The following is a 14,530-nucleotide window of genomic DNA, read 5'->3' on the forward strand; positions in this document are numbered from 1 at the left end:
ATTGTAGGCCGGCCGCTTAAGAAGAGTTGCATGATGGGTAATGTAGGCAGCGCGACTAAGGAGAGCTGCATGATGGGAAATGTAGGCGAGGCGAATAAGGAGAGCTGCATGATGGGAAATGAGGGCCTTGTGACGAGGGAGAATTGCATGATGGGAAATGTAGGCCAGGTGACTAAGAAGAGCTGCATGATGGGAAATGTAGACCATTCGACTAAGAAGAGCTGCATGATGGGAAATGTAGGCCAGGTGACTAAGCAGTGCTGCATGATGGGAATTGTAGGCCGGGCACTTAAAGGGAGTTGCATGATGGGTAATATAGGCAGCGCGATTAAGTAGAGCTGCATGATGGGAAATGTAGGCCTTATGATGAGGGAGAGCTGCATGATGGGAAATGTAGGCGAGGCGACTAAGGAGAGCTGCATGATGGGAATTGTAGGCCGGCCGCTTAAGAAGAGTTGCATGATGGGTAATGTAGGCCGCGCGACTAAGGGGAGTTGCATGACGGGAAATGTAGGCAGCGCGACTAAGGGGAATTGCATGATGGAAGATATAGGCTGCGCAACTAAGGAGAGCTGCATGATGGGAAATGTAGGCCAGGTGACTAAGCAGTGCTGCATGATGGGAAATGTAGGCCAGGTGACTACGCAGTGCTGCATGATGGGAATTGTAGGCTGGACACTTAAAGGGAGTTGCATGATGGGTAATGTAGGCAGCGCGATTAAGTAGAGCTGCATGATGGGAAATGTAGGCCTTATGATGAGGGAGAGCTGCATGATGGGAATTGTAGGTCGGGCGCTTAAAGGGAGTTGCATTATGGGAATTGTAGGCCAGGTGACTAAGGACTGCTGCATGATGGGAAAGGTAGGCCAGGCGACTAAAGGGAGTTGCATGATGGGAATTGTAGGCTGCACGACTAAGGGGAGTTGCATGATGGGAAATGTAGGCCTTACGATGAGGGAGAATTGCATGAAGGGAAATGTAGTCCCCATGAATTGCATGATGGGAATTGTAGGCCGGCTGCTTAAGAAGAGTTGCATGATGGGTAATGTAGGCAGCGCGACTAAGGAGAGCTGCATGATGGGAAATGTAGGTGAGGCGAATAAGGAGAGCTGCATGATGGGAAATGAGGGCCTTGTGACGAGGGAGAATTGCATGATGGGAAATGTAGGCCAGGTGACTAAGAAGAGCTGCATGATGGGAAATGTAGACCATTCGACTAAGAAGAGCTGCATGATGGGAAATGTAGGCCAGGTGACTAAGCAGTGCTGCATGATGGGAATTGTAGGCCGGGCACTTAAAGGGAGTTGCATGATGGGTAATATAGGCAGCGCGATTAAGTAGAGCTGCATGATGGGAAATGTAGGCCTTATGATGAGGGAGAGCTGCATGATGGGAAATGTAGGCGAGGCGACTAAGGAGAGCTGCATGATGGGAATTGTAGGCCGGCCGCTTAAGAAGAGTTGCATGATGGGTAATGTAGGCCGCGCGACTAAGGGGAGTTGCATGATGGAAAATGTAGGCTGCGCAACTAAGGAGAGCTGCATGATGGGAAATGTAGGCCAGGTGGCTAAGGGGAGTTGCGTAATGGAAATTGTAGACCATTCGACTAAGAGGACCTGCATGATGGGAAATGTAGGCCAGGTGACTAAGCAGTGCTGCATGATGGGAATTGTAGGCCAGGCGACTAAAGGGAATTGCATGATGGGAAATGTAGGCCACGTGACTAAGGGGAGTTGCATGATGGGAATTGTAGGCCGCATGACTAAGCGAAGTTGCATGATGGGACATGTAGGCCAGGCGTCTAAGGGGAGTTGCATGATGGGAAATGTAGGTTAGGAACTTAAGGGGAGTTGCATCATGGGAATTGTAGGTCGCGCGATTAAGGAGAGCTGCGTGATGGGAATTATAGGCTGGGTGCTTAAGGGGAGTTGCATGATGGGAAATGTAGGCCGCGCGACTAAGTGGTGTTGCATGATGGGAATTGTAGGCCGCGCGACTAAGGGGAGTTGCATGATGGGAAATGTAGGCCAGGCGTCTAAGGGGAGTTGCATGATGGGAAATGTAGGCTAGGAACGTAAGGGGAGTTGCATCATGGGAATTGTAGGCCGCGCGATTAAGGAGAGCTGCGTGATGGGAATTATAGGCCGGGTGCTTAAGGGGAGTTGCATGATGGGACATGTAGGCCTCTGCTCCTAAAGGGAACTACCGGTGCTTGAGGGAAGGAGGGCGAGGAGGAAGCGGCTAGGCCTGGAGAGGAGCCATGCAGCCGCCTGGGCCGCCTGCCCTCAGTGTCCCGCTGACGGACGTGGTAAGCCAGCTCTGGCGCCACCACAACTCACGACCATTCCCAGAATTCCAGAGCATGGACCCATCCGAGACCTGGTTATTCCGTCCTCATTTGACCCTATTTCATTTTGGGCTGGAAGGAAGAAGGAGCCTCTTTGTCTTCTTCTTCTTCCCTTATTTTTAGGCGCCTCCGCTCCCAGAGCCAAAGGGGATTCTGGGAGTTCTGGTCTTTTTCTTTCCTTCCAAATGGACCTCCTCCCCAATCTAGGCCCCAACACACACTGCAGGAATAACCCAGTTTGAGACCGCTTTAACTGCCCTGGCTCAGTGCTAGGGAACTCTGGGAATTGTAGTTTTGTGAGACATTTAGCCACAATAAACTACACTTCCCAGGATTCCCTAGCACTGAGCCAGGGCAGTTAAAGCGGTGTCAAAGTTGGATGATTTCTGCAGTGTGTGTTTCGGACCTTAGTCGCTCATTCCCAAATTTTAGTCCTCCAGATATCTAGGACTACAACTCCCAGAAGCCCTTGCAAGCTTGGCCAACAGTCAGGAATTCTGGGAGCTGAAGTTAAAAAACATCTGGAGGACCAAAATCTGGGCATAATTTAGAGCAGTGGTTCCCAAACCTTGGTCCTCCAGGTTTATGTATTTATTGTTGTTGTTGTTGTTGTTGTTGTTGTTTCAGTTCCCAGAATTCCTGGCTGTTAAACTGTCAGGGGCTTCTGGGAGTTTCATGTTCTTGAAAGGTACCACTCTTTGCTCTTGCTTTCGTTCGTCCGTCTCATGAGTCTGCATCCCAGGATTGTCTTTCCACATTTGCCAGATCTGGATGTATATTTTGTGCAACCTTGTGACTGGATTTGTCTGTAAGCCTATGCTTTCCAGTTTGATATTAGCCATATCTTCTCCAAGCAGAGCAGCGAAGTCTGAGCCCTCTTCAATGAGAGTCGCTTCTGTGGTCCTGCGTCGAAATAGGAACCATCTGTAAACTGTCAGTCTGCAAACATCAACTCATTTACTAGAAAAAGAATACCCAGAGAGGGGTCAGATTGATATACAAGAACAGAATAAGACCATAACCCTATGTAAATTTACACAGATGGTCCATTGAGTTCACTAGGACTTACTCCTGAGTAAGTGTATATAACGGCATGCTTCGGATTGGACTTTCACTTAGCATCGTATCAGAAGAATTGAAAATGATAATGCCACTTGTTTTCAGATAACATTTGGTGTTAATGTTTTAACATTGTCTCTTGTAAATTTTTCTCATCGCGGTAATTCCTCCTGTTCGGTGTGCATCGTGTTTATGGTCCTCTGTGGAATATAGGTGTTTCATTGCCATTTTATAAACAGGGGATGCAGCACATAGAGAAGAGAAACATTGGTCTGATACAGACAGGCCAAAATAAAGCTGCTTCGAGTCACTTTGCAAGTATGCTGTTTAAATGATACATGCATCCTAAGAGTCCAGAAGGACTCCTAAGGCTTTGGTGCAGCTTCCAGACTCTTAGGGCGCATGCATCATTGAAACACCATGCCTCCAAAGTGACCCGAAGCAGCTTTATTTTTGCCTGTCTGTATAGGGTTATGCAGAGCATAAAACTGAGTGTTGAGTTCCACAGACGTTTCTTTGAGCCAGACTCCTGCCACATTGTGAAAAACTTCAAGCAGCAGCACTTCATTTCATATTAATTCATATCTTTTTTGCTTTTTCCCCAAACAGGTCATCTTAGAGACGATGGACATTATCTTTAGAATAAGAGGAGGCCTGGATCTTGCCTTCCAACTGGCCGCTACTGACGGTGCGTCCCTATAGCTACTAGACACTAACACTTACAGTATTAGTAATATTTCTATAGAAAAATGTTAATGGGCTTCATTGACAGGCTCATTTTAAAACCACTGGGTCAGCAAAACATGGTTCATTTCATCCAAATTGGGACGAACAGTAGGTTTTTGGGTCGTCTGGGTACGTGTAATTTTCAGAGCTTGGAAAAATTGGGGGTTTTGCACTATAGGGTAACATATCCAGAAACACTCACTGCTGCTGTGATATACAAGGACTGACATTGCTATCACTGGCCTTATCAGGCAAGGATCCCTACTTGATGGTGAAGCTGCACAGAAGACTGACACGTTGGCGGCTTCATGGGCAGCATTCTAAGGGTTACTCCTATGGTATGTTAACAAGAAAAGCAGCACAGGCCTGTACCAGTGTTTAGTGAATGATTCTCTTGGGAAATGGTTTGCAGCTCGACAACTGTGTGGGTGCACCTACACTATAGAAATAATTCAGTTCAACCTCACTGTAAGCGCTAAGTGCTGAAGCTCCACCTTGTGATATCATCGGATTTGTAGTTTTACAAAGTCTTTAGCCTTATCTGCCAAAGAGTGCTGACGCCTCACCAAACTACAAATCCCAGTATTCTATAGGATGGAGCCATGGCAATTAAAGTGGTATTGAACTCCATTTTTTTCTTCATTGTAGATGTAGCCCTACTTTCTGAGTGTAGGATTCCACAAGGAAATAGTAGAGAACATGCCCTGGTTCAATCCATGACTTCTCTGGTTAAAAGGGCCAGGCATCAAGATACACTGGAAAAATGCAACCACTAAGAGTAGACTGTAGAAGGACAAATGATCTCACATAGTGTTTGGCAACTTTGTTATGTTCAGATATTTCAGGGTAGCTCTCTTTTGAAATAAAACAACTGAAGCGGATGTATAGTTTGTGACCCAACAGACCACTCGATTTGAAATCCCTGTTGAAAATAATAGTGCTCCCATGTAAACATGCTTGAGGATACAGTGTGTAAATCTGAGGTGCCTGTAGGGTAATGTTAGATGTCCGTTTTTATATGTGCCTTTCATTACCTGAACAATTTTCCCATTCTGTATTTTCTGTCTTGAGGGCAGGGAACTTTTGAACATTGGCATTTTCTGGGTCCCTTTTGGGGAGCTGTTAGGCTGCTCAGAAGCCCATCTTTTATTTAAAAATACTTTTTTATTCATGGAATATAATACCAGATTATAAACGAAACTTTAAAGCCAATTTGACAAGTAATAAATCAGTTTGGTGGTGGTGGGGTATCAAGACTTAGGGTCCTCGTTTCATAACTGAGGATAGCTATTATAGCTTAGGAGAACAGAAGTGCAACATTATTCTTCTTGGTATTAGCTGTTAATGAAAATGCAGTACTGAAAATCCTGTATATGCTTACTCAGAAACAAAACTCTCTGTGTTCAGTGGGCCTTATTCACTTAGAAATGTTTAGACAATGCGTCTTGTCATCGGCTATTAATGGCCAGAGTGAACAAGCCTCCTCCTTTCTTTGATGCCACCATCCGCTCAAAGTTTTTTCCCCCTTTTCTCTTTGTTTCAGAATCTTCAACAAAAGAAGCAATAAAATATGTTTTCAGTGACCTTTCAACAAAATTAGCTTCAGATGTGCTGGTGTTCAGGATCCGTCATAGCTCAGTGTATCTGTGGCCAAATAGTGGGAAATACTCAGTTGCCAGTGAGCTTTCAGATGACTCTGCTTGTAAGGAGATACTGCAGTTCATTCAGTAAGTACGAGCAAGAAAAACAACAAAAGGAATGTTAAAGGGTGTTGGTATTACGATAATTCCTTATTATAAGTTGATTTTACCACTGTTTTCCAGGTTTCAGCAAGAAGATGAGACTAAACGCAGGTTTTTTAAAAAGAAAGACAAAAAGTTACACGAATCAGTACGTATACCTTTTCTTCTTCTGATTTTGTAGAGCTGAACACAAAAAGAGAGGCTATTTAAAATATTATTTACGTATTTATTTATTACAATATTTCTGTCACTCCCTATAGCAAAAGATCTCAGGGTGACCTATGAGTAAAACCAATGCAAACCAGTAAAAACAGTTCAAAACAATAAAATAGACTAAAGGGATATTAAATACAATTAACCTATTAAAACAGATTTATTTATTTGTTTCATTTCTATGCCGCCTTTCTCCTAGAAAGGGACCCAAGGCAGTTCACAAATAAAACATTTTAAAACTTTACAATAAAATAAAATAAAAAACCCAATTAAAATCAACTAGCTGAAACCAGTATATAATTACATAAACACATAAAAGTAAAAAACATAACTAAAGCACATACCCTATAGAAAAGCCTCCTTGATTAAGAGCCTGCTTCAGTAAAAACAAAAATTAAATCATTAAAAAAAAAAAAGATTAAAGAATAAAAAAGATTAAAACAGTTTAAAACCTTCAAAGGAATCAGCGACACCCAAAGACTATTGCAGCCATGTTTTTACTTGGCACCTAAATGAAACCAGTGCTAGTGCCAATTATGTTTCTAAGGGCAGGATGTTCTACAATTGGTTGGCTGTGACTATGAAGGCCCTCTAACACATCTTCACACAGTGTATTGACTTCACAGGTGAGACACAGAGAAGGATCTCCCAGCAGATCTCAGCCCTCAAGCAGGCATACATAGGGAGAGGTGCTTCCTCAAATATTGAGGTCCCTAACTATTTAGAGCTTTAAATGTCAGCATAAGCACCTGAAATGTGCTGGCAGCCAGTGTAATAGTTTTGTTTTTATAGCAGAAATGGATATGTATGGATTAGCGTGCAGAATCAAGTCTGCAGTAGATGAGGTTGAAATTATAACGTTTTCAGCACACATCTACCATAACATTGGAATAGCATCTCTGAATTCCTAATATAGTGTTGGTGTGAGCAACACTTGATCTCCAGCCCCCATTGCTACTTTTTAATTGGCCCAGTCTTGAGGTGAAACTAAAGATATTAGCTGTTGTTTATTTTACAGACAGCAATAGGACCACCAAGCTTGGAATGCTGCTATGATATAACTGGGGAAGGGCTGTTAACCTTTTGTAAAGTGCTGTTTTTCTGATCTAGATTTCTCTCCTCAAGTTGCTACTTCCCCAAGCGCACTAGACTAAGATGGTTTAGTCTGTAATTTGTACCTTTATTATTTGCAGCAGCCTATAGTAAATATAGATCTTATGCTAGAAATGACTACTTCATCAGAAGCTCTGGCTCCAGTCATTGAAAAAGAGAACAAGGGGCATCACTACATAAGCATGACCTTGCCAGTTGATGCTGTTGTCTCCGTGTCTCCCGAAGAAATGTGGCGGAAGTAAGTAATGCATAAATGTACTTGTATGTTTTCTTTAATTTGTTTTATATTGCTATATAATCCATGTTCTTCGGCCTTTGAGAGGTTTCAGGGCTTCAGGGATTACTCATGTTTGGTCTCCTTTAAAATTAAGATTCCAGGCAGCTCATGGTGTTTTGAAAGAACATTGTTTCTTATTAAAATATTCAAGTTGAGATGCAAGTAGATAAATAGGTACCGCTTCGGTGGGAAGGTAACAGTGTTCAGTGCAGTCATGCTGGCCACATGACCACCAGAGCGGTCCTCGGACAACACTGGCTTAATAACAGAGATGAGCATCGCTACCAACAGTTGGTTATGACTAGACATTCACGTCAAGGGACTAACTTTACCTTTAGTATTAAATACTTCAGCAAGTACCCCAAAGTTTTCAGCTCTCATGTCAGCCTCCTGAAGTGTTTTGAAGGGCCAGCCTGACTCTTTGTTGTCTTTACAGTTTCTATACACACAGCTTGATAACATGATCCTCAGCTGAAGCTGGGGAAAGAATGTCATGTCCCTTTCTTCTAAGTGGTTCTCTGGCTCCAGAACAATCTTCGAGGGTTTTTTTGTAGTCAGACTTAAAACCAAGAATTGACATTATTAGCCTAATATCCAAAACAGAGAAAGTTTGCCAGGATGTTTCTTTGCTGCTCTATAGCGGTATAGAAATAAAACTTATTATTATTATTATTATTATTATTATTATTATTATTATTATGTAATTCCTCCTCCATCTACTTTTATGCCTTTTTGTTCCTTTTTAAAGTCACAGAATCAGAGTTGAAAGGGACGCTAGAGGCCATAGAAGCCATCCAGCTCAGTCCCATCTTATAACAGTATGATGTTTCTTTATCTACCATATAAAGACGGACAACTATCACATACATCTTTCTGCTGAATTTCATAATATTCTTAAATATAAAGTTGTATCATTCTTGTTGAGTTTTAATCTTGTTACTAAAGAGGACAAACTAAAGAATAAGCTCGAGCAAAAAGCATTATCCTATGGCTGATCTTGCATTATATATGTATTTAGAAAGCTGGAGGAAAAGAGATAAAAGAATATAATTTTTTTGTTTGCATGCACCGTTGAACCTTTTGTAATCATTTTGTTGGTAAATATGACAAATATGTCACTGTGTTGTAACCAATGGAAAAAATGGAATAATTATGTATGTATACGTTGTGCTTTGTGTGACTATAATGGAGAATATTAATAATCACAACTGATCGTGCATAAGTTGACACCATGAACAGGGCAATTCACACCTTGCTTGGTCAACATTCATGATCTCTTACACACATTTGTCCGTCAAGAAATAGAGGCATATACTGGCCTCTGCTCTCAGACAGAGGAAAAGAACCACTGCTCCCTCATCAGTTTTGCTTATTGCAATTTGTTTATCTCTCCCCAGACAGAAAAAGCACTGAGCTCCAATTGGTAATTACACAGGAACTGGAGACTTAAAGGAAAGCGCATTCTGCCCCCATCCATTGGCCAGGGAAATAGGAACTGCTTGACTCTGCAGGTGTTGCATACAGGTTTTACTACACTTTGCTGTAAGACAATTTGAGGATCGTTTCATTGAAAGACAGGATATAAACCTCTAAACCAGTGATTCTCAAACTTTGGCCCTCCAGGTGTTTTGGACTTCAACTCTCAGGAGCCTTAGCCAGCAGTCAGGAATTCTGGGAACTGAGGTCCAAAACATCTGGAGGACCAGTGTTGGGGAGCCACTGCTCTAAATAAATGAATAAACTTTTCCTTCAGCATACAGAGTCGGCCCTCTGTATCCACAGATTCTTGATCCATGGATTCAACCATTAACACTTGAGAATATTCATGAAATATATAAATTCAAAAAAGCAAAGCTTGATTTTGCTATTTTATATATGGAGCATCATTTTACTATGCCATTGTATTTAATTGGACTTGAGGATCCATGGATTGTGGTATCCATGTGAGTTCCTGGAACCAAACCCCAGCAGTTACCAACGATCCACAGTAAACCAGTGCAGCCTTAGAGGAATGCAAAGGCAAATTCCCTTTGAAAAAATCTTGCTAAGAAACATCCGTGATAGGTTCACCTTAAGGTTGCCACAAGTCGGAAATGACTTGAAGGCACATAACAACAGCTGAAATATCCCTTGGCCAATACACTTTCTCCAACATTCATTGATAATGGTTATTATTTACCTTGACCGGCAAGTAAAAAATCTTTTCAATGCCTTCAGTGTCTCTTCCTGACTTTGTGCATATAATAGGTGTTCATGCACATTCACCAGTGAGCTTACATTAACTCCAAAATAAATAGAAAGTATTTGTAGAGTGAGGCAGAACTACTTATTAGGAGAATCCCTGTCCTCTCTGAATTCATGGACATTAATGAATAGAAAGTGACAGAGTGTCATTGCTTTTTTGGTGTTCTGTTTTTTAAATGGTTTCTGTGGTATCTTGCAGTGCATGAAGTCTTCTGGTGAATGCAATTCACACACAGCTAACTGACATGGAAAAGTGCATTTTAAAATATATGAAAGGAACATCGGTTGTGGTTCCAGAACAATTCCATTTCATGTTACCAGGAAAAAAGCATCTTGTAACTATTTCATATCCAACTGGCATTTCTGATAATCAGCTAGAGACTTACAGACAGGTACATCTTATGTTAAAAGACTGTTCGGATGATATTGGCTGAAATATTAATAATTTACATTTATTAATATTTGTTAATAATTCGTATTTATTAATAATTAATATTTATTAATTATGTGATGAAGCAGACAGCCCCGTAGGAGCAGCCTGTGGCCATGATCACACTGCCCACTTTCAAAACAGGCTGCCACTGTGGTACCAAGCTGGTGCTGCCAGGAGCTGGGTTTTTCCTGCTCCTTTTTGATCCATTCCAAAAGACCGGATTGCAACTCTGGAGTGGCTTCTGGCCACTTTGGGGGCGTGTGTCATCTGAATTCCATGCCCCACGAAGCAGCCAGAAGCCACTTCTTTTGGCCCATGTCTTATGATTATTACTCTGTAATTGCTTTCATGGAAGTAAGTTTGTGTTGTAAGGGGCTGTGCACACTGGCCATTAAGGCTGGCCACGGGTGGAGTCAAGGCATGGCGTCCACATGATGCATGTCCTGACTGCGCCCCCCGGGCGGTGAGATGCCACACGTCACTCTACATGGCATGTGGTGTCATGGTACTCCTTGGCACTGCATCCAAAAGACGCAGTGCCAAAGGAGCTGCTTAAAGCCATGGCACCTTGGAAAGGCCAGATCAGGGCCACATCGTGTGGTTGCTGTGGTCCAAATCCAGCACAGCTGGAGGTGGCTGCAGGATGCCCCTTAGGGGTGGTCTGCACAGCCTCCTAGAGTTCTTTTTGAGTCCTTTGTACAGGAATTGATTTTGCAAGGTCGCCCCTATTTAAAAACGTCAGTGTGTGGTGAATAATGTTGACCAGTGGCTCTCTAATGGATTGTCATTGCAACTACACTTTGATAGTTGATGTTTATTCTCTGTAACTGGTTTTCTTATGCTGTAAAGCAGCTTTTAACAAAAATAATTTTGGTTGAAGGTTGTTCACACTGTATTGCTTCTTGTTATTTTCTTTACATAAATTATCTTTGACTACATTGCTATTCCGTAGTCAGTATGCTGTGCATGCAGTTACTCAGGTCCTGAACAGCATGATAAATCCATGACTACTGCCAAGAGCATCAGTTTGGTATTGTTCTGTCCTCTAGTAACATACAGGGAGATAAAGTATATGATACATAAGTACACTCAAAAGTTTGCCCTTCCTTGCTTGATTTCATGGTGTCAACAAAATGTGAAATCACATCACCTATTTTAGTTTTCATGTGTTATTAGGCCAGACAGGAGGTCAAAATGCAGCTCCCTGGTTTCAGAGGCAGCCTCCCATGGATTGCAATCTTGCTCTGAAAGGGATTCTCTATTTCTTTACCATTCTATATAGGTTTTCCAATAGTTCCTGGATAATTTTGACCTGTATCTGTTCAGTGCAAGTTCCTTCTGACAATGGTTTTCTGTCCTGATAATGATTCTAATTTATCATGGTAATAGTTGAACCCTGCATATAAGGAATTAAATGCAGAGGTATAGTATTGCTAAAAAGTGTCAGTTCAGTACTGTTAGTGAGCACAGTCCAATATGCTGTAATAAAATAATATTGATTTTAAAAAGGCATGCATAATATAGCAGATCAGAAAGAAAATGCGTGCTTCTTGATTACCTTTTGCCTTGTTTTTAGGAATTACATGGATGGTTTAACCTACCCTTTGACAGACCTTATTTCTGAAGGGCAAATGCCTATTGTTTCCCAGATGAACCATTTAAAGATGGATATCTCAGAAACCCACATGTACATCTCAACCCACCTGGCATAGAGTCTGGTATAGTGAGTTTCATTTATTCTTACTCCAATTTCAAGGCCAAAGACAGAATGATAGGCAAAAAAGAGGAGATTAGAAGCCATTGAATCCTAAGGCTTTATGGACATAGGAAGGATGGCTTTGGGGTTCCTAGAACTTGTATTTCACCACTAATGTCAATAAAAAGCACATGGCAGCCTCTGTCTGTCTGTTGTTGTTGTGTGCCTTCAGGTCACTTCCTGCTTATGGCAACCCTAAGGCATTTTCCTGTAGGAGTTTTCTTAGACTGAGAGTGTGTAACTTGCCCAAAGTCACCCAGTGAATCTCCATGGCAGAACAGGATCTATAGGCCCATAAACAAACAGGTATATGACTATAATCTAGTATGAGGGAGGCTGTAAAGGTCTCCTTGAGGAATCCCATCTTGTGCTTTGTTTATTCTTTTATTTACTACAGACACACTGCTGCAACCTGATACTGAAAGTCTGTGTTCTGCCAGCTCTCCTTCCTATCCTTCCAATGCTGATGCTGCTAAAAAAGTTCCAGCTAGACAGAAGAAGAGGAGGTATAAGAAGGGTTGGACAGGTATAACAAGTTTCTGTAAGAAGGACCTTCACTGTCAGAGACTTTGATCCAAAACACACTGTAGAAATAGGTTTTCTTGAAAATAATATTTGAGGTCTGTTTGGCTTCTTCTATAATGTTATCATTTTGGAGTAAGTAATCTTGCAGTTGCCACCTATACTCTGTTTCCAATATATTTATATTCATGGTTATAGGATTATGGTCTGAATAAGTTCAGGATAGAACTTCCATTTTGTTAATTTTATTACATAGTGTTTTTGAAACTAAGAAAATGTTTATTCTAGCAAATCCTTCCAATGCTGATGCTGCTAAAAAAACTTCCTGCTAGACAGAATATGAGGAAAAAGAAGGGCTGGACAAGTATAACAAGTCTCTGTAAGAAGGAGCTTCACTGTCGGAGACTTTGGTCCAAAACACACTGCAGAAATAATCAAGTCTGAGACTGGTTTAACTGCCCTGGCTCAATGGTAAGGATTTCTGGGAACTGTAGTTTTGTGAGACATTTAACCTTCTCTGTCAGAGAGCTCTGGTGCTACAATAAACTACAATTACAGTATTTGAGCATTCTTTCACTTCTTCATGGGATGCTCCCAGTCACTCCAGAGAGAGAGTGTTATTTCCCAATGCGGGTGCTACCAGCTCCGAGAAAAAGATATGACTGCTTGGTGAAGTAATCCAAAATAATGTCAAAACTTTTTTTCTATCACTTTGAGTCTATTTAAGGTTGATGTTAGTCACATTTTTACATGAACTGATTTTGCAGGAACTGAGAAGCTTTACACCAATCAATGACATTACATTAACTGTGACCCTATTTGGTTGTATGTTCTGTGTGGGGTATATATTTTGCAGACAACTGAATGGATACTTTATTATTAAATTAAAAATAAAAACCTTGGGTGGCATTTTAGGCAAGCATCCATTCAAATTTATAGCTGTAGAAATGATTTGTTTTTCCATATAATTTTAGCTGTCATTTGGACAACTTTTATTTTCCATACCATTCAGGGAGGTGAGATATATCCTGTATGCTGAGAGCCAATGTGGTGTAGTAGTTTGAATATTTAACTACAACTCTGGAGATCAAGGTTTGCTTCCCCGTTTGAGCAAAAAAAAACCCACTGGGTGACTTTGGGCAAGCCACACTCTCTCAGCCTCAGAGGATGGCAATGGCAACCTCCCTCTGAAGAAATCTGCCGAGAAAACCCTAGGACAGGTTTGCCTTAGGGCTGCCATAAGGTAAAAATGATTTGAAGGGACACACAAAACAAGACAAAATATAGTTAATATCTTCTCCTTCTGTAGTTGTGGTATTCACATAAATTCCACTGGATGGCACTGAAGGAGACAAGATCACATGCAAATAGCTTTACAAATCTAACACAATTTTGAAAAGTGAATTCAGGGCTTATAGCTGATTTGCATCACTGCTTAGCTATCACAGAAATGCTAGCCGATTTGTAATTCTGTTAGATTTGTAACCATAAACATCATTGAATCACTATTGGGGAACATTATGTGACTGTGCTCCTCTGGTATATCAAAGTATGTGTAACTCTGAGTTTTGGGATTTAGGTTTAGCAGAACGCCTAGATTGATGTTTAAAGATTGGTAGAGCATTGCTTAATATCATGTAATTCCAGGTACAATTGGAAGATCACTTATTTTTCAGAACCCTTATTAATCATTCCTCAGACCTAGGATGTACATTATTTATTTTATTAGTCGTTAGTTATATTTATATCCTGCTTTTCTTCCCACCAGCTTAAAGTGGCATATATATTACTCTTTCCTTTCCATTTCAGCCTCACAACAACCCTATAAAATAGGACAGGCTGAGAGGGAGTGATCCCAACTTCCCAATTCTGCAGAAATAATCCAGTTTGAGACCCCTTTAACTGCCCTGGGTTAGTGTGAGGGAATCCTGAGAATTTTAGTTTATTGTGGCACCAGAGCTCTCTGACAGAGAAGGCTAAATATCTCCCAAAACTATTCGTTGTATCGATCTATGGATTGTACACCTAAGCTAAATGCTGAAATTTACTGTGACTCACAGAATTCCCTAGTATTGAGCCAAGGCAGTTAAAGTGGTCA

General features: G+C 41.4%; 1 protein-coding gene across 6 annotated transcripts; it reads left to right on the top strand.

The window, feature by feature from the left end:
- The first annotated feature begins 2,160 nt into the window (after window positions 1-2,160).
- Window positions 2,161-13,102, top strand: LOC149312808 (ufm1-specific protease 2-like). 6 transcript variants are annotated; one of them, XR_016281431.1, is made up of 8 exons: window positions 2,161-2,308; window positions 4,016-4,094; window positions 5,676-5,859; window positions 5,956-6,022; window positions 7,281-7,438; window positions 11,731-11,877; window positions 12,308-12,436; window positions 12,721-13,097. XR_016281431.1 is itself a non-coding variant. In XM_089526992.1 (7 exons), the coding sequence occupies exons 1-6, from the start codon at window positions 2,261-2,263 to the stop codon at window positions 11,864-11,866; spliced, it is 672 nt and encodes a 223-aa protein (XP_089383118.1). In that variant the 5' UTR covers window positions 2,161-2,260; the 3' UTR covers window positions 11,867-11,877; window positions 12,083-13,102. The 6 variants fall into 6 exon arrangements, 4 of the variants coding, with proteins under 4 accessions (XP_089383118.1, XP_089383116.1, XP_089383115.1 ...); XR_016281430.1 differs by lacking the exon at window positions 11,731-11,877 and adding an exon at window positions 9,921-10,113 and having other exon boundaries at window positions 12,308-13,102; XM_089526992.1 differs by having other exon boundaries at window positions 12,083-13,102.
- Window positions 13,103-14,530: the final 1,428 nt, after the last annotated feature.

The sequence above is a fragment of the Sceloporus occidentalis genome, unplaced genomic scaffold (assembly GCF_023333645.1).
Source record: "Sceloporus occidentalis isolate IW3139 unplaced genomic scaffold, rSceOcc1.0.p SCAF_5, whole genome shotgun sequence".
Classification (NCBI taxonomy): domain Eukaryota; kingdom Metazoa; phylum Chordata; class Lepidosauria; order Squamata; family Phrynosomatidae; genus Sceloporus; species Sceloporus occidentalis.

Coding starts and splice junctions, on each gene's coding strand:
- LOC149312808 (XM_089526992.1), top strand. CDS start 2,261: ATGCAGCCGCCTGGGCCGCCTGCCCTCAGTGTCCCGCTGACGGACGTG. Junction 4,095..5,675: donor CCAACTGGCCGCTACTGACG/GTGCGTCCCTAT, acceptor TCTTTGTTTCAG/AATCTTCAACAAAAGAAGCA. Junction 7,439..11,730: donor CCCGAAGAAATGTGGCGGAA/GTAAGTAATGCA, acceptor CCTTGTTTTTAG/GAATTACATGGATGGTTTAA.